Source organism: Protomyctophum bolini, assembly GCF_963924005.1.
Source record: "Protomyctophum bolini genome assembly, chromosome: 1".
In the NCBI taxonomy this organism is placed as follows: Eukaryota; Metazoa; Chordata; class Actinopteri; order Myctophiformes; family Myctophidae; genus Protomyctophum; species Protomyctophum bolini.
The window spans coordinates 10,210,238-10,237,511 of record NC_137862.1 but is presented as its reverse complement, the minus strand read 5'-3'; the positions used below and the strand labels follow the sequence as shown (position 1 = coordinate 10,237,511).

The window sequence follows — 27,274 nt, the reverse complement described above, 5'->3', positions numbered from 1 at the left end:
TCATATTGGAACACAAAATGCCTCTACATGTTTACTCAGCTTATCTGATCCTGCTATTAGCGTTAGGCCAGGAGCCTTGATCGGAAAACACGACAAATACTGCTTTCCACTCGCATAAAAACACCTGGAAAAGGTCTGGAATTCTAAATGTACTTGACTAAAAGTATTGGCGTCAAAATGTACTTAAAAGTACGAAAAGTAGAAACTACACATTATGCAGAATGTCCCATTTTAAGTTTTTAAATGTATTTTGAAAATAGCCGATCTACAAGCGACACATTGTCAGCTTGTAGATCTGCTATTTTCAAATGGCCGAATTGTAAACAGGGCTGAAGGTCAAATGTTTTGTAATAAATTATCCAGATCTACAAAATAACTAATGCTTTCAATCCATTGTAGTAAAAGTACAGTATGTGTCTCTGAGATGCAGTGGGTTAGTAGTAAAAGTACAGTATGTGTCTCTGAGATGCAGTGGGTTAGTAGTAAAAGTACAGTATGTGTCTCTGAGATGCAGTGGGTTAGTAGTAAAAGTACAGTATGTGTCTCTGAGATGCAGTGGGTTAGTAGTAAAAGTACAGTATGTGTCTCTGAGATGCAGTGGGTTAGTAGTAAAAGTACAGTATGTGTCTCTGAGATGCAGTGGGTTAGTAGTAAAAGTACAGTATGTGTCTCTGAGATGCAGTGGGTTAGTAGTAAAAGTACAGTATGTGTCTCTGAGATGCAGTGGGTTAGTAGTAAAAGTACAGTATGTGTCTCTGAGATGCAGTGGGTTAGTAGTAAAAGTACAGTATGTGTCTCTGAGATGCAGTGGGTTAGTAGTAAAAGTACAGTATGTGTCTCTGAGATGCAGTGGGTTAGTAGTAAAAGTACAGTATGTGTCTCTGAGATGCAGTGGGTTCCACGTACTGGAAATTTGGAAATATTCCAGTAATGTTTTTTTGTTAAATGTACTTGGACACGTTCCACCACTGGGTGTGTTCAACGAAAACTATCTGAGCGTCCAAATCAAATGAAAGACAGAACCGCTCCGACGTTCCGGAGCGTGAGAGAGGAATGTTTGTTTTGGAGAGGCATCCAACGGTTCAACGAGAGGCATCCAACGGTTCGTCCAACGGTTCAAACGACAGAGAGAACCTCCATTATATCGACGCTGATCAGACGCTGCGGCGTCGTCGTCCCGCCTCAACTCAACAACCCTTTCATTTCCTCATAATATCATCTCTGCACGGGCAAGATGACAAGGCCTACAGTGACGTCACTGCCCCCTACTGCTTAGCACCTGCCACTGCTGTTGTTGGGCACATCGGCATGTAATGCATTGTACTTTACTTACTGATGTTCCAATTTTAAAACTAATGCTTTAAAATATGCGTGTCCTTATAATGTTCTGAATTGTTCACAAATAGCAACATTCAGTTCTATTGCAGAAAGCAGACAAGAGTCTTCCAGAGCAGCAGGTACTACGGGGCACGGCAGGGACCAGAAAGCAGACAAGCAGCCGGTAGAGTCTTCCAGGAGGAACGCATGGGGGAATTAAAACTGGCTTCTTTCCAACTGCCTCCTTCTTAACAGCTTGTTAACAACACGCACATCAATAAAAGTAGCCAAATATTATGGTGCGCACTGCGCGCGCACGTGTGTGTGTGTGTGTGTGTTGGCCGTGACGGACATTGCTTCCAGTGTGTAGAGGCTGTTTGAGTCAATATTATGGCAGCGGAGGTTGTATTAATTATTCAGGGGGGGGATGAGTCACATGGTGTCTAGAGGGTCAAACGAAGACAACAAAATTGCCTTTTTAACCGAACAGAGCTAGTTTAACAACTCCATGTAGGAAAAGGGTTATTCTTTCTGCTCCTTCTTTCCTCAAGCCCTTGGATGCAGTTTATCACTCTGCTCTGCGATTTATATCTGGTGAACCTTACAGAACTCATCACTGCATCCCATAATGACAGAGTGGGTTGGCCCTCCTTGGCCGATAGGCGAAACAAACTGGTATCCGTTTATTTCTTATTTTTAAAGCAATTGATGGAACTTTACCGTATATTAAAGCTCTGCTGGTCCACTGGCTCACACTAAAGGTCCCAAATGTAAACACAGAGGTGGGGAAAACTTTTGTTTTAGTGCCCCAGCCACGTGGAATGACCTACAGCTTAAATTAAAGATCTGCTCTCCCATTACATATACGGTCAATTTAAATCTTTGATTGCAGACTTACCCCCAGGTGTCTGCAACTGTTTATTGCTTTGACTTGTTGTATTATGTGTATCTCGACGACACTGCAAATGAGGATGACCTCAATGTCTTTCGAGAATAAATAAAGCTTTGAATGAATGAATGAATGAATGAATGATTGGATAACGAGTACAGCTGAACTCAGATTAGGTTTTGCAAAGTTGTTAAACTGAAGTGAAAAATATTATAATATACTGTAGTATGAAATAAAATATATTACCAAAGTATTCTGATCGGCACCCCATGGACATCATGGGACACACTTTGACAACCCCATATGCTATAGTGTGTGCGTGCATGTGTGTGTGTGTGTGTGTGTGTGTGTGTGTGTGTGTGTGTGTGTATCTGTGTGTGTGTAAACATACTTGACGTTGGTGTTGGTACAGATGATGTATTCGATCTCGTCAGAGTACGGGTTCTGGAAGGTGAAACTACTGGTTCTGATCAGCATCCACTCTCTGTTCTTCATTCGAAACCTGAACATCACAGACAGAACCTGACCTTTCAACTTCACCACCTGAGAGAGAGAGAGAGAGAGAGAGAGAGAGAGAGAGAGATAGATAGAGAGAGAGAGAGACAGAGAGATAGATAGATAGATAGAGAGACACAGAGAGAGAGAGAGAGAGAGAGAGAGAGAGAGAGAGAGAGAGAGAGAGAGAGACAGAAAAGGAGACAGAAAAGCAATTAAGTACCTTTCTTTTTTATTCACACCTCGTGAGCAGTGAATGTAGAACATTACATTTATAGTGAAACAGTAGTGAATTAACTGCCAATTATGCCTGTTGGTTGACGATAATGAATAACACAGTAAATGATATACAGTGTGGAAATAGGAAATAGTAATAGAAATAAGAAATACAACTTTTAACTAAATGTTAGGGAGGGACTAGTGGAGAAGAGATCCAGTAGAACTAAATGTCAGGGAGGGACTAGTGGAGAAGAGATCCAGTAGAACTAAATGTTAGGGAGGGACTAGTGGAGAAGAGATCCAGTAGAACTAAATGTCAGGGAGGGACTAGTGGAGAAGAGATCCAGTAGAACTAAATGTCAGGGAGGGACTAGTGGAGAAGAGATCCAGTAGAACTAAATGTCAGGGAGGGACTAGTGGAGAAGAGATCCAGTAGAACTAAATGTCAGGGAGGGACTAGTGGAGAAGAGATCCAGTAGAACTAAATGTCAGGGAGGGACTAGTGGAGAAGAGATCCAGTAGAACAAAATGTCAGAGATGGACTAGTGGAGAAGAGATCCAGTCATTTCATGTTTGGCTGTGCTCGGGTGTTGCACTCTGAAAATAGCAGATCTACAAGCTCACAACGTCTCGCAGTGTGTCACGTTCTGAGGTTGTAGATCTGCTATTTTCTACGTGCAACAAAGTGTGACATTAGGCACCGCCAAAATGCATAATACTCGACTAAATCAACTGTAGATTCAGGCGACTAAAATCTTACGGTATTTAATCAACTAAAACTACATTAAAAACTAAACTTTTCAGGTGACTAAAATGTGACCAAAACTAAATGGAATTTTAATCAAAAGACTAAAACTAATTATGACTAAAAATAAATCAAAATCAACCCTGGCTGTCAGGTGATGTTGTGCATTCTCTGTGCGTATCTCTCTCTCTCGCACACGCACGCACGCACGCACGCGCGCGCGCGCGCGCGCGCACACGCACACGCACACGCACACACACACACACACACACACACACACACACACACACACACACACACACACACACACACACACACACACACACACACACACACACGCGAGCCTGTTCGCAGCCTATCACTCAGTCAGCTGTCAGAGAGTGTAATGAAAAGCACCGCTTGCTTCTCCAATATGAAATGGATCTGAAATGAGTTGGAAATAAGCCGGGCGAGCAGGGAGGAGTCGAGGACTCGGCGTGCGATCGGCACTGATATAGAGCTGTGTGCCCCCCCCTCTCTCTCTCTCTCGCTCTGGAGGGAAGGTAATAGATTCCTTCCAGAGGAGGAAGGATTTATACTTCAATGTATAAACACATTTTGACAGCAACTTTTGATTTTAGTTTTAGTCATAGTCTTTTGAATAGTTTTCATTTAGTTTTACTCACATTTTGGAAAGAGTTATGGCCAAATTCACAACAGCGTTTACGCTCATATCGTGAGTTTACGGACATCTACGAGGATTGCCACGTTACGTGTGGAATTCAAGAACTTGAACTTGGCCGTGACGTTGACGGACGTTGGTCGTAAAATCCACTCAGATCCAAGTCAGCTTGGAGGGTGGTGTACTAGTGATCAAGGCATGCGTATATTTATTTAGAAGGCTTTAGTCTTCATGCTGAATCAATTAATAGTCCCCAAACCTCAAAAAAGATATGCATGTGCCCAGCATTTGTCAACACACACATACATAAAAGAAGAAAATGTGTCGACTGCTTAGCTTTTATGCTGATGCAAATTCCACTGGTTTGTATTTGTATTTATTTTGTAGGCTACGTAGTTGCATTCAGAGCTGAATGATTAGGTCGCTCAGCATGTTGACAGACTGCGGCCAATTAAAGTTTCACATAATGATTTAAATATATGTGCCGTTGCTGCATGAGCACCTATCTGCCTCCGTTTGCATCGTGGTATTAATTTATAATATATTGATCACATAGATGCCACCTTGATGAGGAAACAGCTATAGTTGGATCGGATGAAATCTAGCTTTTCCGCTGTCCAATAACGGATTAATCCCTCATGTATAAAAAAAGGCAAAACTGGTCCGGGAAATCTATCCTGTGTCCACCATTATTCCTTTTGCTTTCTAAATCCGATATACTGGGGCAGTGCAGGGCAGGGAATCAATCACCCCACCCCAGTAATCAATAAATCAAATAGGCCTAATGAAAATTATCGGATTTTAATTTTACCTCTGCAATTGCAGTGCACAATTCATCAGTAGAAAGGGCTTTTATCATTGCCAAGTTTTAATATAGCATTTGGTTGTGAGGTTGAACTGTACAAATTAACTTCTTTCTCATTATCTTGGAAGTAACTTTTTTTCTTTTTAAGATATTATTTTGCGGCTTACGCCTTTTATTGGTTTTTTGAAGGGACAGACAGTAGGCTGACAGGAAACGGGAGAGATGGGGGAAGACATGCAGTAAAGGCCGTGTCGGGCTCGGGAGTCGAACCTGCGGCACACTGCGACTGGATTACCAGTTGGGTGCCCAGACGGTTACGCCACAGCCTGGGCGGAAGTAACTTTATTAACATCAGTTAACTTATTAATGTTCTGACGTTCAGCAAGGCGTGAAGCAATCGCGTGCCAAAATAAGTTTGCAAGTTGACAAGTTTCTATGCGGTGCTTCCGTCCGTTTCGTTTATATTTATAATTATAATTATATATAACTCGCGCTTGAAGATCTGTCCGAGAGACAAGTCTGTCAAAATCAGCTGGTGATCCGATACAATTAAGCTATAGTGTCCAGAACAAATTAATTCCCCATAGGCATGATTCAGATATAGCCTATACAACAATACAATAGTAATCCAAAGGACAGTCTTACCCCCCCAGGACAACCTTTTTACCTTCGCAAAGGCGAGTGTGCCATTGTTCAATAGTAAGGGCTTTTATAATATATATACTTCTTAAACGTTCAGTCAGTTGACATTGCTTCTGTCAAAATAAGCTGATCTACCAGTTCATGCAGTGCAGTGCATCTCAGACCACCGCGTTCACCGGAGATGAGGAGATCATGTGCATGGGCTGTGATGACGTTTCTCACGCGAGGAAAGATATTTCCTGATGCCTTATATGGTGTGGAATGGGCGTGGATGTTCAATTATACCAGGCGAATTGCTTTGGGAAAGAGGCGAAATGAGATACACGGGTGATCCGAACAAATTAAGTCATTACGCCACCTTTGGTGAATGACTCGTGAGCTTAATGGGACGGATTAATACGCTATCATTACACATTTACACCTGGTCGTATATTTCCATTGTGAATATGGCTCTTAGTGTTTGTCTAGTTTTAGTCGACTAAATATCAATATAGCCTGCCTGCCTGCCTGTCCACCCGCCGGCCCGCCTGCCTCCACCCGCCCGCCTTCCCGTGTACGCCTGTACGGCAACAGTGGGGTGAAAGAAAGCCAGCCAAGTCGTCAGTCAGCCAATCCGTCTTATCTGTCTGTCTCCCTCTGAGAGCGATCTGTCTTCCATTCACTCAACTGGATGGATATACACGCTCTCTCTCTCTCTCTCTCTCTCTCTCATTTCGGCGAGAACATGTCCACACCGAAATGACTCGTTCAACAACACGCTTCACCCAGAATTGTGTGTGTGTTTGTGTGTGTGTGTGTGTGTGTGTGTGTGTGTGTGTGTGTGTGTGTACTGGATGAGAGCCAGGTAGTTATGTACGGTAGAGCAGCGGTTTTCAACCAGTTGTTCTCGATGGGCGCAGATATTTGAACCCAGAAAAGTATCATGGAATTAAACCATGGCATAGCTAGTAGGACTTGGTTTTGTGAGGGGATGTGATGTCACATCTGCTTTATCGCTTACTCATGGAAAGATCTTCCATTGCTCCAGACTGTATGACGGAAGCATTTCTATTTTACTCATGATCAGAGCTTCCGTTGCTCCAGACTGTATGACGGAAGCATTTCTATTTTACTCATGATAAGAGCTTCCGTTTCTCCAGACTGTATGACGGAAGCATCTATATTTTACTCATGATCAGAGCTTCCGTTGCTCCAGACTGCATGACGGAAGCATTTATATTTTACTCATGATCAGAGCTTCCGTTGCTCCAGACTGTATGACGGAAGCATTTATATTTTACTCATGATCAGAGCTTCCGTTGCTCCAGACTGCATGACGGAAGCATGTGAACATTGCGAGAGGCAACAGTGTGGCCACGCGGCACGCGGGACTAGGTAACATGATATACACCACTGACGGATGACAAGACATCGCTCCTGTGTCGGTGAACTTTCACCCATAGTTGTTTTGCTAGAGGCACACTGTGTGAGAGTGACAGACAGGCTACTGAACCGCCACGGGAACAATCCATCAAACACCCTCAGACACCGCGTTCCCTCCATGGGCTGCCACCGATACTCTCGCCTCAACTTGTCTTGAGAACTAGAACTGAGGCTTTCCATTCTGCACTCTTCCCTCCTGACCTGTCTCCTCTCTGCCTAACCCAACGAGCTGACCTGTTGTTATGGGTTAGGGTTAGGGTCATCCATGGATCTGCTCTGGCGATATGATCTGACCTGTTGTTATGGGTTAGGGTCATCCATGGATCTGCTCTGGCGATATGAGCTGACCTGTTGTTATGGGTTAGGGTCATCCATGGATCTGCTCTGGCGATATGATCTGACCTGTTGTTATGGGTTAGGGTCATCCATGGATCTGCTCTGGCGATATGATCTGACCTGTTGTTATGGGTTAGGGTCATCCATGGATCTGCTCTGGCGATATGATCTGACCTGTTGTTATGGGTTAGGGTCATCCATGGATCTGCTCTGGCGATATGATCTGACCTGTTGTTATGGGTTAGGGTCATCCATGGATCTGTTCTGGTGATATGAGCTGACCTGTTGTTAATACTAGGGTCGCAAGTCGTTGGGTACTTAGAAAAGAGCTATCTATCTCTGCAGTAAATGCACCATGTCTCTGTCTGTGTGTACGTCTGTAATGCACGTAACTCGAGAACCGTTGGCCTCACCGCCTCATTCGACACACGTGTTCCACAACCCCACAGGGAGCGCCCTGTCTGCCACAGTCTGGTATATAGTGATATAGTACAGTCTGGTATATATTATGGTACAGTACAGTCTGGTATATAGTGTGGTACAGTCAGGGGGGGGGGGGTATGGTACAGTACAGTACAGTATGGTACAGTACCTGCTGGAAGCTCTCTCTCAGGTGACTCTGGTCTTCAGGATGGCAGAACTCCAGGATGTCTTTCCCCAACAGATCCTACAGATTAGATACACCAACACAACACAGAGGAGAACAAATATTATTATTAACTAGAACTGCACTCTGTCGAGTGCATACTTGCTTGTTGCACACTAGTAGGCCATGAATGGCCAACTAGTGCGCAAGCAGAGCGCGCAAGTACTTTCGACCGCTGTAAACTGTCAAATCTCAGTATCTCTGTGAAGGAACGTTTGAAATTTCTAATTATTAGGTGTAAAAAACATATCATCATTACGTCACCATCGAAAACCAATTACACTCTGGCATTGGGTCCTTTAATCCACATATTTCTTACGTCATCATTGAGAGCTAGTTATACATATACACACCATGTAATCTGGTCCCAGCAAATCAGGCACAATTTGCTGGGACGGTGCATACGCATCAAAAGTGGCGGGTTGGCTGGGACGGTGCGTACGAGTCCCGGGCTAAACTATTACTTGCGCGCTCTGCTGTATGTCTTTCCCCAACAGGTCCTAATACTACTACTATACTATTAATAAAAATCACACCCGTGTGAAGTGAGGGGCGCTCTTGTCATTATACGTCATCATACATCATCTCAAACTTAATTTATGCGATTGGTTGGTTAAATGCACGTCATATTTGGTGGCCATTTGACTTAATTTCTCCTTTCATTGTCAATGGCAAATATTGTGGACGTTTGTGGACAAAAGCTGTATAATATTATAATATTCTGCGTCATACAGTGGTTTGAATCGTTCCCTTTTTGAGGTCAATGGCAGTGGAAAATATCATGGGCTGGTTAATGGTATTAAAGGATCCTCCACACACTGTTCTACAGCTCCCAGGTATAATTTATTAGAACCACGTTTCCACCTACAAGAGTCAAGAGGTCTTCTTCAGGCATGCCAACAGTCACGGAAGAAGTTTTCTTTAATGTAAAATCAATATTGAAAGATTCAACTGCATGGTCCAGAGTGGTCTGTGTTCATACCGATACTTGAATGCAAAGCTTTCTTCTTTCAAACTGCATGTTTGAAACTTAGTTTGAAACTTAGTGCTATGCAATAAAATGAGATGTAAAAGGATTTTAAACTGGACCAAACTCCTTCACATCCAGGTAAAGTATGACATATATTTGAACCAACTTTTCCTGCCACATATTCCACTTTCGTACTTTCTTTCCTCATGATAAATGAAGCAAATGGTTTATCACCCTTCTAGTGATGATGAGATGAGATGAGATATTCTTTATTGTCCCACGAGGGGAAATTTGTCTTGGGCAAAAGTGCATTAGTACATCAACGCTTTTTAAAACAGACAGACAATACACAAAAGATGTGAGAAGAGGTCTACTTTCTTCTCTCGTGATAAATGAATCAAATGGTTTATCATCCTTCTAGTTATGTGAGAAGAAGTCTAGACTCTACTTTCTTCTCTCGTGATAAATGAATCAAATGGTTTATCATCCTTCTAGTGATGAGAGAAGAGCTTTAACTGTGTAAGACCAACCGGCTGGCTGAAGGAATGCCTTTATCTCATTTAGACCTGAGGACCAGATTCTACCAATGTCTTCTAAAAACCTCATGTTTCTATGTCAGTGGTTCTCACAGGGTTTAAACGTCATGTTTCTATATGTCAGTGATTCTCCCAGGGTTAAACCTCATGTTTCTATGACCACATTTTCAAGATTTGTCTAAGAATAGCAGCTGTACAAGCTCGTAGCGCGACGCTCGGTGCAGATGCGTTCGCGTCCTAAATGGGTTAAGGCACCGTTTGTTACAAAGGTAAAACCTCTTCTTTGAACCTCACCGTTCACCTTCCCCTGTCAGCCCAATAATGCCTCACATACTGTACAACAGACACTGTACCACTCATGCACAGTTGATAATGCAAAGCTGATCAAAGCTACACTATGGGACATCTGTAGGAGATCAGGACTGGAGATGATCGCCCATGTACAGTACAGTTCATTCATTCATTCATACATTGGGAGGTGAAGCGGCGAATAGTCGACACCAGCGTCCTCACTTCCCACCCCCAATCCAACCCTTGATGCCGAGTGTCAAGCAGGGAGGCTTGACACTTTAGGGTCCCATTTTTAGAGTCTTTGGTATGACCCGGCCGGGGATCGAACCCCGACCTCCCAGTCTCAGGGCGGACACTCTAACCACAAGGCCACTGAGCTGGTACAGTACGGTACGGTACAGTACAGTACAGTACAGTACAGTACAGTACAGTACAGTACAGTACAGTACAGTACAGCTCTCACAGGAAGGTTGCTGAAGCACGTTATGCTCAGCGGGGGGGTTGGGGGGGGCTTATCTGGGGTATTTTGTCAGGATGAAAATGGACCCAGAGAGTTATAGCAGAGATCAAAGAACGTCTCGGAAGCATTAACCTCTCCTTGACAGCTAGGGAACGTCTTCAAACTAACGACTGGAGGGAAATGTGATCCAGTCAAAGAAATAAAGAAGAAAAAAAATGCCAAGCTATATTTCACGCGCCCCATGCATAGAAGTATGACCCCGAAGCACGAGAATCTAATGAAAAGCTCCCCCGATTCCATTCTAAAAAGATACGGTGGAATGCGTTCGTTCGATTCCATTCTAAAAAGATACGGTGTAATGCGTTCGTTCGATTCCATTCTAAAAAGATACGGTGTAATGCGTTCGTTCGATTCCATTCTAAAAAGATACGGTGTAATGCGTTCGTTCGATTCCATTCTAAAAAGATACGGTGTAATGCGTTCGTTCGATTCCATTCTTAAAAGATACAGTGGAATGCGTTCGTTCGATTCCATTCTTAAAAGATACGGTGTAGTGTGTTCGTTCGATTCCATTCTTAAAAGATACGGTGTAATGCGTTCGTTCGATTCCATTCTTAAAAGATACGGTGGAATGCGTTCGTTCGATTCCATTCTAAAAATGGATCCATTCTAACATATTAAATACTGGTTCATTTTTGGAACCAGACCTTCAAAATATCTTCTCAATGCCTGCCATATGCATTGGAAAAATATGTGCGCGACATTTGTCGTTTTATCATATAGGAAAACTATTGGTGGAAAGGTTTGTCTAACCCATGTTATGCTTAGCTGTGATTGGACCATAGCAGTTTGGGGAGGGGCTAATTATCTGACCTGAGGCTGATAGCTGATGACGTTGATGCAGCGCGGGTCGACGAAGGTGATGACCCCGTCTGAGTTGTGACGAGACAGGAACTCTGTGGGGACCGTCAGACCGTTCATATCCATGGAGACCGGAGAGCTGGTCACCTGTTAACGATACAAACACACAGAACCGTTCATATCCATGGAGACCGGAGAGCTGGTCACCTGTTAACGATACAAACACAAAGAACCGTTCATATCCATGGAGACCGGAGAGCTGGTTACCTGTTAACGATACAAACACAAAGAACCGTTCATATCCATGGAGACCGGAGAGCTGGTCACCTGTTCACGATACAAACACACAGAACCGTTCATATCCATGGAGACCGGAGAGCTGGTCACCTGTTAACGATACAAACACACAGAACCGTTCATATCCATGGAGACCGGAGAGCTGGTCACCTGTTAACGATACAAACACAAAGAACCGTTCATATCCATGGAGACCGGAGAGCTGGTTACCTGTTAACGATACAAACACAAAGAACCGTTCATATCCATGGAGACCGGAGAGCTGGTCACCTGTTCACGATACAAACACACAGAACCGTTCATATCCATGGAGACCGGAGAGCTGGTCACCTGTTAACGATACAAACACACAGAACCGTTCATATCCATGGAGACCGGAGAGCTGGTCACCTGTTAACGATACAAACACACAGAACCGTTCATATCCATGGAGACCGGAGAGCTGGTCACCTGTTAACGATACAAACACACAGAACCGTTCATATCCATGGAGACCGGAGAGCTGGTCACCTGTTAACGATACAAACACACAGAACCGTTCATATCCATGGAGACCGGAGAGCTGGTCACCTGTTAACGATACAAACACACAGAACCGTTCATATCCATGGAGACCGGAGAGCTGGTCACCTGTTCACGATACAAACACACAGAACTGTTCATATCCATGGAGACCGGAGAGCTGGTCACCTGTTAACGATACAAACACACAGAACCGTTCATATCCATGGAGACCGGAGAGCTGGTCACCTGTTCACGATACAAACACACAGAACCGTTCATATCCATGGAGACCGGAGAGCTGGTCACCTGTTAACGATACAAACACACAGAACCGTTCATATCCATGGAGACCGGAGAGCTGGTCACCTGTTCACGATACAAACACACAGAACCGTTCATATCCATGGAGACCGGAGAGCTGGTCACCTGTTAACGATACAAACACACAGAACCGTTCATATCCATGGAGACCGGAGAGCTGGTCACCTGTTCACGATACAAACACACAGAACCGTTCATATCCATGGAGACCGGAGAGCTGGTCACCTGTTAACGATACAAACACACAGAACCGTTCATATCCATGGAGACCGGAGAGCTGGTCACCTGTTAACGATACAAACACACAGAACCGTTCATATCCATGGAGACCGGAGAGCTGGTCACCTGTTCACGATACAAACACACAGAACCGTTCATATCCATGGAGACCGGAGAGCTGGTCACCTGTTAACGATACAAACACACAGAACCGTTCATATCCATGGAGACCGGAGAGCTGGTCACCTGTTCACGATACAAACACACAGAACCGTTCATAACCATGGAGACCGGAGAGCTGGTCACCTGTTCACGATACAAACACACAGAACCGTTCATAACCATGGAGACCGGAGAGCTGGTCACCTGTTCACGATACAAACACACAGAACCGTTCATATCCATGGAGACCGGAGAGCTGGTCACCTGTTAACGATACAAACACACAGAACCGTTCATATCCATGGAGACCGGAGAGCTGGTCACCTGTTCACGATACAAACACACAGAACCGTTCATAACCATGGAGACCGGAGAGCTGGTCACCTGTTCACGATACAAACACACAGAACCGTTCATATCCATGGAGACCGGAGAGCTGTTAACGAACCGTTCATATCCAGGTCACATGAGAACGGACACATTTCAATTTCATTATTTGAGTCCACATTTATAAAATACATTATCAAGGGCAAACATATTTTCAGTTGCTTCTGATATCCCGCGCACTCGAAACATCATGTGTCTCAGTGCTTGAGTCCAAACAAGCTCTAAATGTACAGAATATAGGCAACACATGAACTTATTCACAGCCGACATTGGTCACTTCAGTCTGTCATATTACCAACACCGAAAGTAAATCATGGGTACAAAAAGCACCTTCTCCTCCAAATAGACAGACTACCTATAATGGAGGAGATTGAACACTATGTTGCAAGTTGCTTTGCCTTACACTTGGACAACCCTATAATCCTCAAGCCTCTGACCACTATAGCCTGTGGACATGGCCCAGGCTGCCAAATATAAAAACGATGAGCTGACACGTATAGCCCAGTTGTATAATGGCCTGTACTAATGGTTGATATTTTACTTGTTTAGTAAGGAAAGCTTCCTCTAAACTTGAATCAAAAGCACAGCCAACTTCCAATAGAAAAACCTCTCTGCTGTTCTCGCTGTTGTTGTTCAAGTCAATTATAATGACATCTGGTGTATTTGCAGTTATATTTGCAAATACGGTTGGGTCATTGCAATGAAACATTTCTGGTTTCACACAGGAATTTTTGTGAAACACAACAGAGGAATCAAACATAGGTGACACATCTTTGGCAATAATGTTTGGCAATATATGAGACATAGACTCTATGGTCTGATGCTGTCCATGGTGTAGACAGTGGTCATGATTATTGGGATACCAGATGGATAGATTCAGTTTGGTTGGCAGCACGTGGAGGCGTGCCTTTACTGTGAAGATGAGAATGTCCTCATCAATCACTGCGTTTTTTAGAATTGAGTGTGACACGGAGTGATCAGCTGACTAGAGGCACGCAAGCTTCCCTTGCAGCCGTAGCCCTTTCCAGCGCCGTTTTCTATGCTGCTCTCTGAGCGCTAGAAGATGCGCACGCGCGCCGTTGTTAGGGAGCGCGTTTGCTGTTCCGTCGTCGCGGCTTACTGTTGCGCGAGCGTTGATTGACAGGTCAGTGATCACAGATTCAGAGACGTGCACCGTCTCGTTGTCCGCTCCTTTCCACTCCAAAGAGACACCAGTCCAGTTACACAGATCGTTCAGATCAGGCCAGTCAGAGTTTACACCAAAACCAGTTGCGTTGGTATCCAATTTACCACTGGGCTTCATTTTTGAACCCGAGGAAGCTGGGGGGGGGGGTCTCTTTAATAGATGGGAAAGGCGTGTGGATAAATATGTCCATTCAATGTCCGGTACCCCGAGCCCTCCCTCCCGTTTACTGTGGAATATGAAGTCACGGGTTGTGTGTGCGCTCAGGCCAAACCATTCTCTCACTCGCCGTACAGTTTTGTTGTTCAAGTCATACAGTACCTTCTTTGGTATATGATTTTATAGATTATTTTGGACAGGGCGACCTGCCCAATCGCTTCCAGCTTCATAACCAGTGGGAGAGGAGAGGAGAGGAGTTTATCAGGTCTAGCCTGGCCATGTAATCTGCCGCAATCTCGTCCACTTGCGCTGTCCACTCCCCGCCGACATAAAATTTGTGTCCGAGGTAGCTTTGCACGCCACGAAACTTTGTGGCGTGCAAAGACTCTACTATGTGTATTGTGAATGATGGGGTTTTGTCTGATTTGGCATGATACCAGCGATTACCTCCGCTCCTCCTCTCATAAAAGACAGATTTAGATTGTATCACCTGTAGTCCAGACCACTCTAAGAAGGAGTCAGTCCTGGAAAGCATGTCTTTTATTACTCTCACACACGCACACGCACACATGCACACCCACACACACACACGCACACACGCACACGTACATGCACACGCACACACACACCTGTAGTCTCCCGATGGCAACCAGGCAGTATTTTCCGGTCTGACCTGCCTCTGTGTCTTCATCTGGTATCGTCATGCCTGAGAAAGAGAGACACCGGTGGACAGAGAGAGAGAGAGAGAGAGAGATAGAGAGAGATAATTTTTAATTAATGCAACACTGCTCTTTTTACACAATCATTTATTTGTACATACATTGTTTTGTTTGCTTCGCTCCACTCGCTCCACTCTTGCTTTAGCAAATATAAAATGTATGTTTTCTCATGCCAATAAAGCTCCTTTGAATTGAACCGAGAGAGAAGTATAAGGACCTTGAGATTATGTAGACATAAACCGACAGAGTAGAGACAGACTACAACAAGACAGTTGTGATAAAGTGTAAATGTTTATTCTCTCATTTGCTTATTATTTGCATGTTGCTGCGTGGAGAGCTAATCTCTCCTGCTGCTGATGTATGAGCATTTCTTTCCACATGGCGTCTCCACGCCACTGCCAGATAAATCATGAGCCAGACGTCCTACAAATCATCCAGGACAAATATTCAAATAGCGTTCCATCCACGCCCATTCCACATTACAGCCGTGTCAGTCACTGACGATAGGCAGATCAATTCTGTTTTCACATCAATTCAATTCCGATATCTCCACAGCAGCAGCAGGGCTGCTAAAACAAACACGCAGTGTTTATCTGTTCTGTAGCGTCCACATCCAACCAGCACATATCAGCACACACACCAGCCTTCATCCATATGTTTATGATTCATTCATCAATCACTCCATAAACGTTGATTATGAATGCCTTGCCAGGCTATCTCTCATTAACGTGGGTGCAGGCATCACTCACCCACAGCAGTCAGTCAGTCTCACTGGGATCGCCTTCGCCTATACCTACATGACTGCTTTAACGTGCATTGCGCACGAATGGGTAAAATTAATATAGTAGCCTACAAACATATTCCATTCATGGCGATGCAACTGTGATGTGTCATGCGTGTGTGCGTTTCCATACGTTGTTCATGTCGCAAAAACGAGGGAGAGGCTTGATTTCATAGGGCGTGCCAGATTGATTTCAGCCGTCACATTTATCAACTAGGAATGAAATTAAGCAAGGATCAGCTGTTTGCGATCACTTCATAAATGCCGTGCCGACGTGAGCGTACTCCAAAACCGATGCTGGAATTTGAGGCAGATGTTACACTCCATTGATAAATGAGGGCCATATAATTTATGTAAACATAGCACTATATAGTATATATGCATAGTTTCATTATTCTTAGCTTACGTATGATTCATGATAACTACTTTGTATGTATATGATGTATTACCATGCTTTTTGTTCTTGCTTAACACAATCAGCGCCGGGATTTCATTCAAAATAGAAGTAACGTCTGCTAAATGCTAAATGCCTAAATTGTAAAGACTAATCATTGTGTGTATTCCTGCACTGCATCGAGTGATCTTGGTACATAGAAATTGATTTATTGAAGATTCTGACTTTCAAATGTAGTTTTGATTGTATTTCTGTATTGTGCTTTGGTAATGTAAACGTATGTTTTCTCATGCCAACAAAGCCCTTTGAATTGAATTGAATTGAATTGAATTGAATTGAATTGAACTGAACGTTTTGGGGAGCGTCAGGGAGACGTTATCGGGGTTCAGAGAGAGATCTGAAGCACTGTGCCGTTGGCTCTCTGGGTGACCCGGGGGTTAATAGCACTCGCTCTGCATAACGATAGCAGAAAATCACCACATTTATAAAGCTGTCCGAAACCAAGCCACGTTCTGGCAGTTGTACTGAAAAGGTCACATTCTCTCCACTCCATTAAAGTCAACCGCGACATCTGAAATGTGAACGTTATTAACGTAATTATGGATCCAATTACGGCGAGGGAAGGGTGACATATAATTTGGGAGGATTCCCTTGACAATTACCATCTCTGGTCTGTTCGCTGTCTCTGCAACCAATCATTTCATCGCAGCCGACACAGGGTTACAGACGGGCTGCTCCACATCTGTGGTCATTTGGACAGCAAAGTTTGATTTAGTTTTAGTCATAGCTCATATTTTAGACAGTCAACTGAAAAGTTTTAGTTTTGGTCTAGTTTTAGTTGACTAAAGAGGTCAGTGGACTAAACCTACAGTTGACGGGCCGTGATGGCGTCATAATGGCAGATTTTACACTCGGGTGCATGCTGAAAATAGCTGATCTACAAGCTCACAACACGTGGCGTAGATGTGTTATTTTCAGAGAGTCAACAACCGAGTGCAACCAAACATACAATGACTTGTCTTTTAGTTCTTCCAGGTCTCTTCTCCACATTTTACTCTACTTTTTACTTATTTAGTCTTAGGTTTAGTCATCATAGCTTGCTTTATATTATTTAGTTTATTCGACTAACATTTTTCCGCATAGTTTTAGAGTTTTAAGTATTTTTTAACGAACACTGCTCCACATCAAAATACGACTGAAGCCCAACAATTTGTCCTTCGCTGTGAGTGAGACAGAGGACGGTTGAGTAACCAGATGGTCAGGAAAACCTGCTAACATCTGGATATGGTACCATGGGTACAGTGTGTGTGTGAACATGCTATAGTGATAATTGTTATGCATCTGCTTTTTATGAATGTACATGTCTGTCTCATGTCATCTCGTGACTCTACAGAACATTCCAAAGGCTTCTATTTTTAGGCCATGAAAGAAAGCGAGGCATGTGTCAATGATTCTGACACACATGTGGGTTTCCAGTGTGTTTGTAGACACCTGGAAATGTTCCAGTGGAGTCTGTACACACACACACACACACACACACACAGAGAGAGAGAGAGAGAGAGAAAACAAGCGCTCCAAGGCTAAGATGTCATGCTGCGATGCGTGATGTTATTATTTTACCGTCAGCCCTCATCACAGACACCTGGCATCATCACACACAGGGGGGTGGGTCGTTAACTGGTTATCGCTGACTAATGTAAACACTGTTGTTTTGGAGTGTGTGTGTGTCATGAATACCATCTTCTGCACAGTAAAAATCACACCTGTGTGAATTGAAGGGCGCACTTATCATCGTACATCATCAAGATGTAACATGTCGATTTGCTCGTCCACATATGACGTAAATTCTCCATTCATTGTCAAAGGTATTTAAACTTTGTGTAGGATTAAAATCTACACTAATGAATATAGGAGGGGCTAGCGGCCCTCAAAAATCACACTCCTGTGAAGTGAGGGGCGCCCACTGTATTTATGTCTTTAGTTTAGTTTATTCGCACAATAAAAACAGTACAAAAAAGGTAACATCAATAAAAGAGAATTGGTCGGGGTTGCTTCAAGAGGCTGGCCCTCAATCTATGTTTAAAGTTACAGAGTGAAGATGAGGAGTTGGCAATAAGTATGTGTGAATTCCAGAGTAAAGAACCTCTGACTTTTATGGAGAACTGGCTAAGAGTGGTACGGCTGAAGGGAGGATGAATATTGTCAGATTGTCTAGTATTATAATCATGAACTTGAGAGTTGGTCTTAAAATATTCTTTGAAAGTTGTAGGAAGCATAATTGGAAGGTAAGTGCATTTATAGATGAAAGAACAGGATTGTACTATGTTAATGTCATAGATAGACAATACAAATGTCGGCCACATGACGTCTTACATGGTCATTTAGTGCACTAAACAAACATTAAAGTCCCTAGACTTGGCTAAGCAAACGAATTAAGTGTTCTAAACTAGCATTAACCCATTTAGAACTGAGACCACATTCTATAGAATGTCTTCTAAATAAAAAAAAGGATCCTACGTTTCTATGACAGTGGTTCACCTTTGTGGCTCCAGCACCTCCCTTACGTTTTTTTCAGCAGATGAGCGGTGGTTATTTTTCTATTTATGACAGTGGTTCTCAAACTATTTCATGTCAAGGACCCCAGAAATTATATATAATTGGCCACCAACCCAATCTGAAAATATGTTGTTCCAGGGACACCCCCCCCCCACAAAAAAAGCAAAGATTCAAGTAAAAAACGTTCATTCTGAAAGAATATATATTCAATGATTTACGCCACATTTTCACGAAAAAAAAAGCAGATCTACAAGCTCATACTGTAGCACGGCACCTGCTATTTTTCAACATAATGCTTAAAACACCAAAAGGGGTTACCGTCCTGAATGGGTTAAGTTGAATTCTGAAAATATAAAATGTAAACCTTATAGACTGCGGTGGACAAAGTACTCACGTTCGTAGTTGTACATACTCAAGTATTCAAAAGTACAAATTACTAAGTAGTTTGAAATTTTGAAAATTTCCTTCCCCAAAAAACTGAAATCTTCACAAAAAGTGATAAATAAAAACAGAAAATCCCTGGTCACCAATATGGATCATATGCAACACACCCTGGGATGACCTGACACTGTGTGGGTAGTTGTGTTTGGTGGGTCAGTGACTGCCTGACACTGTGTGGGTAGTTGTGTTTGGTTCGGTCAGTGACTGCCTGACACTGTGTGGGTAGTTGTGTTTGGTGGGTCAGTGACTGCCTGACACTGTGTGGGTAGTTGTGTTTGGTTCGGTCAGTGACTGCCTGACACTGTGTGGGTAGTTGTGTTTGGTGGGTCAGTGACTGCCTGAGGCGTCCCAGATCCAAAACCTTTTCAAACGGAGCGATCCCAGCGGATACGGGACACGTCCAGGGCCGTCCCGCGGCTCTGATCAAAGCCAGGCCCGTTTCTAAGAATGTTCCAGACCAAAGCAGCTGCTTTAGGTTAGACCAGGCCAGAGCCATAGAGTAAGACAGAGTTACGACAACTCCGTTCACTTCATGGGGCTTCAGTCCAATGGAGGCTCTCCTACATAGACTTCTATTGGCGAAGAGCATTACAAACAGTGACAAGTCCTGGACTAGAAGTTGGCAGAATGCACTGGACTCAGGCAACAGCCCAGCCTTAATGATCTTAAATATAAGAATTGCTGATATTTGCACCGCCCTCGTTGAAAACAATGTATTTAAAAACTCTGTCTTAAGGTCTCCACACACCGGGCGCAATTTCGGATTTTTAAGTGGCGTTTCTTCATCGGTTTTCCGACGAACGCGCCAAGTGTGCAACCACCTTTACTGTATGGCTCTGGGCCAGGCCACGGTCAAGTTCACACACAAGACTAAGCAAGGAGGGGCAGAGAGGGGGGAAAACCATAGTTGTTAGTTTAGGATGTGTGTTGTTGCACGTGTGTACCTGCGGGGGGCCACGCTTTGATGTAGCCGGTGCAGTGGACCACGGAGTACTGAGCCTCACCCTCCTTAGACGGGCCAAGGCCGTTCCTGTCTCACACACACACACACACACACACACACACACACACACACACACAGTTGTTGAGTTCTTGGTACACATACTGCACAGCTGTGAAAGCTTCATGGATGGTCGGTGGTCTCGTTTCACACTGTCCATGCTCATCCCTAAGCCAAACATGGGCAGGTACAGTCAGACAGACAGACGGGTGCAGAGCGACAAACAGACAGTTACAGACAGACAGACAGGTGCAGAGCGACAGACAGACAGACAGACAGACAGGTGCACACGAGGGCTCCAATGTGACGGGTTATTTGCTGCATTGATTTTGAGCTCAAAGCTCTTTCTCAGAACAAAGAAGATATTTTGAGCTGGAAAAGTCACAGTTTGGAGCCTACAGGGCCAGAGGGAGACAGATTCTGTTGAGTACGGTCGGGAATCTTTAGGATTTCCGGGTCCATTTGGTTACACTCTCAGAGTTATATACCTCAGCCTAGTAGGAAAGTCCGCGAAAGTTTTCACGTAAATTGCACGCTGCGTTGATACATGATTTGAGGCTTCTTGTTCAAAACGAGCAAATCCTGCAAACTTTGAAAGCCAATGTTAGCCAATTAGGATGGAATATGAAATATCGGACAGATCCATCTTGAACACATGACTATAGAGATAGTGTGTAACGATTTGCGGTATTTTTGGATATAATCTGGAGGAGTAATATAACATTTTTTTTTTTCAAAAGTCTGGTGGCGCTATAACAGCCCGTTCTGGAAAATTTGGGGCAGAGGTTCATCGTTGGCATACAGGGAGTGTGGCATCGACCGAGTTAACGGTGCCGGAGATTAGCTGTACACAGACAGACACACACACACACACACACACACACACACACACACACACACACGTACAGACACACACGGACAGAGTGCAAGACATACTCTCTCCCCATGACTTCGGCCTGGTGGAGACAATAATAATAATAAGGCTTCACCTGTATCTCTTCCTCATGTTGGACAGTCGGTTTAAGGAGATGTGGTCCAGAGGAGCGCTGCCACACCTGGACACACACACACACACACACACACACACACACACACACACACACACACACACACACTCTCCATTAGTAGCTGTAGACAGAGCATAGTGCACGGTGTATAATGGTTCCTTCATAAACAGGAGGCAGGAAGCACATTCAAACCCTAATTAACACATACTGTCAACAAAACAGATGTGAATTCAGGTTTTCATAAAATAATGGCCAGCCAAAATGCATTTTAGTCGGTTAAATTAGTTAGTTTTGGTCGACTAAAACCAAGCTAAAACTAAAACATTTCAGACTAAAATATGACTAAAACTAAATCATAATTTGCTGTCCAAATCACCAACACAGACCTTTGGAGCACCGAGCAGAACACAGCTGGCAGACAGAGATACCCCGCTATGGCAGCTCTGCTAGCCTGCCATTGGCCGACACGCCGTTTGGACTACAGTGTTTAGGCCTGCCATTGGCCGACATGCCGTTTGGACCACAGTGTTTAGGCCTGCCATTGGCCGACACGCTGTTTGGACCACAGTGTTTAGGGTTTGCCGTGAGCCGTAAAAACTTGAAACGCATCCCCCCCCGATTGACCAGACGTGCAATCGGAGCCTGATTGTGCTTCGTGGGGCCTCTTTCGTTCAGCGCTAAAATAGAACACACACTGAAACTGGAGTCAAAGTCAAATGGATCACAGATTGGCGCTTCATGGTGTACAAGCCCGGTGACGTACTGTACAAGCCCGGTGACATACTGGAAACCGAGCTACACTTCCTAACCATCTGTTCATTGTACCAAGTCATCAGAGACACATACTTCCCACAGATTACAAACACACACAGAGATTTTGAAAACATGACCAATGACAAAAAAACTCCCATATCTGCTGGGCGAAGTACAACAATGTGCAAACACAGCAGCAAGATTTGTGAGTTGCTATGATAGGAGAAGGATATCAAATGGAACACAACCACCCTAAAGACTAATCATTGTGTATATTCCTGCAACTATACCTGCATCGAGTGATCTTGGTACATAGAAATTGATCTATTGAAGATTCTGACCTTCAAATGTACATCATTTTTGTTTTGATTGCATTGCTGTATTGTTCTTTCTGCTTTGGCAATGTAAACGTATGTTTTCTCATGCCAATAAAGCCCTTTGAATTGAATTGAATTGAATTGACATACTGCATACAGGCAGCCCAGTGAGACCCTTTGCTATAGGGTTAGGTTGCTTCTGGTCCCCCACCCCCCACCCTGGAACAACATATTTTCAGATGTGGGTCGGCGGCCAATTACATATAGTTTTGGTGGTCCTTGACATGAAAATGTTTGAGAACGACGACATAATATGGAAACATATAGGGTTTTTCAGAAAACTGTGTGGATTTAGAAGGCATTTGTAGAATCGTCCTCAGGTCGAGCATGGGTTATTTTTGGCATTGTTGTGTGGTACGTACGGCCATGATGGTGCGTACGGCCATGATGTGCTGTGGAGTCAGAGGAGTTACGTAACGTTAAGGCCTGGAGCTGATAATGCCTTCCCTGAAATGTTGTTCCACCGGAGCAGCCCCTGAACTGTGTTTATGTGTCACAGGCAGTCAGCTGCGTCGCTTGTTGTTCACTACTCTGACTATAGGACAGTCCCTCCTCCCCCTCCCCCTCCCCCTCCTCCTCCAGCTCACACACTGTTTTCATTTACACAAACTCCTCCAAATAGAATCCTCGTTAAATGAAAACAGCGTCCGGTCGGTTGGTCGTTCCTACACATTCCTGACCGGCTGCATAACAAACTGATTAGCGTGCCATTAGCTGATGGCACGATGTGGCTGACGCACGCAAAACAAGTCCAAACACACACACACACAATTTTGCTAACACAGCATTAAACAATCACTCGCGTGTATACATCAGGAATAATTGAGGAACGCGTGCGGCTAAAAATAAGCCGGTCTGACTCATCATGGTCAGAGCGAGATCAAAGCCGTCGCTGCGCTGCAGACAGTTCGCGTGTCTCTGTGACGGGAGGCGAGATGGCTTTCCAAACATCCTGACCCCAGGTGAAATAAACAAAAAACTACATTCAGATTCTCTTTTTCAGGAGACACGGGGGTTCACATGCGAGTGTGTGTGTGTGTGTGTGTGTGTGTGTGTGTGTGTGTGTGTGTGTGTGTGTGTGTGTGTGTGAGAGAGAGAAACACTGTCACACATCTTGAATGGATGTTATGCATACAAAGGAATGTACATAGCACGCCATGATAGAATAGTGGAACTCATAGCTTAATAGGACATATCAAAATATCATGCATCTTCAGTGAGAAGATGTACAAACATTCCAGGGTCATTCCATCCATGTTCCAACTCTGTGATAACCAGAGGTGAAAGTGGCTTTCAGTTCATGCAGGAGCTCCCCAGAAATTAGGACGTGCTGCAAAGCGGCGCGGACGATTAGTTGGGGGGTCAAACCACCCAATAGCCCTTAAATGCATAGAAAACACAGTATACCTAACCTATAACACAATACAAACACAACAGGTCTTACAAATCATTAGTCCAATTGTCTCTTGCAATTAAATTAAATTAAAATAAGCACACATTAAAACAGCTTTTTACAGTTTGTGTTTACTTACAATAAATTACTGTTTTTAGAAACCAAAGGATGTTGAGAATGGAGCAGAACATACTGTAGTACATTCTTGGGGGGACCTTGACTACAAAGTACTATTTCTAGTAGGCCTACAATCTTTTGGATTTCTGGATTTCTAGTTATTATTATTATTATTACCTGTGCTTGCTACTTGCAGGGTCTCTGCTGGCTTATTATCCAGGCTAGGTCTCTGCCTCCTCCATCTGTCTCACTGTCAGTCTCAAGCCACTCTATGGTCTCAATTTGCTCTGCATCTTCATCCCCTGGCGTTGTTTTTCTAACTTCTCCTTTAACTACATTATCAGCTGGTTCAACTCTATCTTTTATCTTAAACAGTTGAGCTGTTGTTCATTGCATTGCCATTTTGCTTAAATTATTTATTTAATGGTGGTGGTGGATTAATAACAACGGATCGCATCGCTGACAGACATAAACACACTGTTACACAGAAGCACTTCATTAAGAAAACTCAACTAATAACACGTGTGTGTGTGTGTGTGTGTGTGTGTGTGTGTGTGTGTGTGTGTGTGTGTGTGTGTGTGTGTGTGTGTGTGTGTGTGTGTGTGTGTGTGTGTGTGTGTGTGTGTGTGTGTGTGTTTGTGTTTGTGTGTGTGTTTGTTCTTTCTGCTTTGGCAATGTAAACGTATGTTTTCTCATGCCAATAAAGCCCTTTGAATTGAATTGAATTGAAATTGTGTGTGTGTTAATCTGCCCGATTCTGTCAGTCAGTATATAATGTTTTGATTGTTTTCCTCTTGGACATGCGTTTGTCAGGTCTTACCGGGTCGGAGCTCACTTTCACCCCTGGTGATAACTCAGATACCTCTGACAGCTAATACACCAGATAGTGTTGTGGTTGATGAAGAGTCCAGAGAAGTGTCTGTATTAGAGATAACTCAGATACCTCTGACAGCTAATACACCACATGTTGTGGTTGATGAAGAGTCCAGAGAAGTGTCTGTATTAGAGATAGCAGCACCTTTGACCATAGCCTAGAGGAAGCCTTCATGACCACGGTCATAAAATACCAACCACTTCTACATAACATCTCAGAGCTGGGCTAATAGGTGCAGACTATTTGTCTTTATATTTGGCAGCCTAGGGCATTATACGCACAGACTGGTTGTTAGAGGGTTCCAACAACTTGGGATGCCCAAAAAGGATTGGTTTAAAATGTGTTCGTGTGCGCGCTCGTGCGTGTGCGTGTGTGTGTGTGTGTGTGCGCATGGCATGCGATCATGCATGTAACGGATGCAGGGACTGCAGGAAGGACAAAGGCCACACGTGCACTGTGGCGTGCATGAGAGACCGGACACGCACAGGCGCGCGCACGCGTGGTGGCGTGCATGAGACCGGACACACACGTGCGGTTGCGTGCATGCAGAGAGCCTATATGCTCTAGCAGACGACAATGATTATTGGAATATATGTGGCGGACCTCAAATTATCATATATCACTCATTCTTGAGATGAGGGACAAAAGTGGAAAAAACATGTCCCACACATAAGAGCCTTATTTTATGTAAAAAAATTATTAATTCATAAAAATAAAAGCACTTGCAAAGTTAAGTGTAATACAGTTGTGTATTATTATGCCCTTAATTTCATTATAATTGTTTTCATATTCCATCTGAATTAGTTAAAAGCAGGCCCTGTACCCAAAAAGGCCTGTATTTAGCCTGTCCCCAGCAAGTGGCCACAATTTCAAACTGCCAAAAAAGTGTCTAATACTGTCACAATCACATAAATATACATACAAAATTAAAGTAGATTGTCAACAACATAGCAAATAATATACACAGTTAATTTTAATTTATATTCTCTATTAAATATCTCATATCAAATGTTCGTCCCACGTCTCCGTCAACTCCGTCAGGTTTTTTTAAAAGTCTTAAATTAATCAGAAAATATTGTCGACAGATTTAGCCTGAAGACTCCTTTTCCAAGTCTCATTTATATTTGTTGCAACAGTGGAGTACCTGGTCTGACAAGCATTCAATTGTTTGATATTTTAAACAAACAATGTTGATAACAATGTGGTCACAGCTTTTACATGTCAACTCCGTCTGCACATTTTTATGATCTTTGTTAAGAATTCCAAAATAATGTTTATTATTTTAGTTTAGGGGTTTGGTTTAGCTAACAAAATTAAGCAAAAACAAAATGGCTACATTGTACTAAAGAGGGTTAAGATGAAAACAAATGCCATTTTGTCAACTCCGTCAGACGTCAACTCCGTCAGATTTTGCGTCTGACGGAGTTGACGTGTATCTGACGGAGTTGACAAAAGTGTTCCTAAAACAATAAAATTATTGTTTTTGAATAATGGGCAGTATTCTAATTTGGCACACAGTTAGAGCATGCCTTAAGGAACATTTTTGGCTATGGGGCCATCACAGATTTGTCTCGTGGTGACCATGGCAGCCATATTACAAAAGAGCCGCCACCTGATGTTATTTTACAATAACTCAAGTTCTACACCACCTAGGATCTTGATTCTGGTGACTAAGACCTCATTTTCAAGGATGAGGGATACAGTGGTACAATTTAGACTTTCCCTGTGACCATGGCAGCCATTTTTCAAAATGGCCGCCACCTGCTGTTATTTTACAATAACTCAAGTTCTACACCACCTAGGATCTTGATTCTGGTGACTAATCATACATTTTCAAGGATGTGGGGTACATTGGTAATATTTAGATTTGTCCTGTGACCATAGCAGCCATTTTTTTTTCAAAATGGCCGCCACCTGCTGTTATTTTACAATAACTCAAGTTTTAGACCACCTAGGATCTTGATTTTGGCGACTAATCATACATTTTAAAAGATGAGAAATACAGTGGTACTATTTAGATTTGTCCTGTGACCATGGGAGCCATTGTTTTTCAAAATGACCACCAACCTGCTGTTATTTTACCAATAACTCAAGTTTTAGACCACCAAGGATCTTGATTCTGGCGACTAATCATTACATTTCAAAGGATGAACTTTCTCTGGGAGAGGTAAGGGCTTATTTCAGGTGCAGGTTGAGTTTCTACTGACAGGACATTAAAAGGAGGTGGGCTTTCTGGCCTTTGACTTGCCCCTTTCAGGTACAGATGCACAGTTTGACTTCACTGGCCACTGCAGGGAACTGTGGGGGAGAAACTTTGGTCTCTTGACTCCCCGAT

The 27,274-nt window shown here is 43.5% G+C and overlaps 1 protein-coding gene across 2 annotated transcripts in view; it reads right to left on the bottom strand.

Annotated features, from left to right (window-relative positions):
• Positions 1 to 27,274, bottom strand: part of arnt2 (aryl-hydrocarbon receptor nuclear translocator 2) — an 83,386-nt gene that overhangs the window by 25,910 nt on the left and 30,202 nt on the right. For both annotated transcript variants that reach the window (XM_080761419.1, XM_080761420.1), the window contains exons 7-12: positions 21,408 to 21,473; positions 20,363 to 20,448; positions 15,157 to 15,233; positions 11,308 to 11,442; positions 8,124 to 8,198; positions 2,598 to 2,749 (exon numbers count right to left, since the gene is read on the bottom strand). In XM_080761419.1, coding sequence (XP_080617545.1) covers positions 2,598 to 2,749; positions 8,124 to 8,198; positions 11,308 to 11,442; positions 15,157 to 15,233; positions 20,363 to 20,448; positions 21,408 to 21,473 — 591 coding nt within the window. The remainder of the gene's footprint in view (positions 1 to 2,597; positions 2,750 to 8,123; positions 8,199 to 11,307; positions 11,443 to 15,156; positions 15,234 to 20,362; positions 20,449 to 21,407; positions 21,474 to 27,274) is intronic.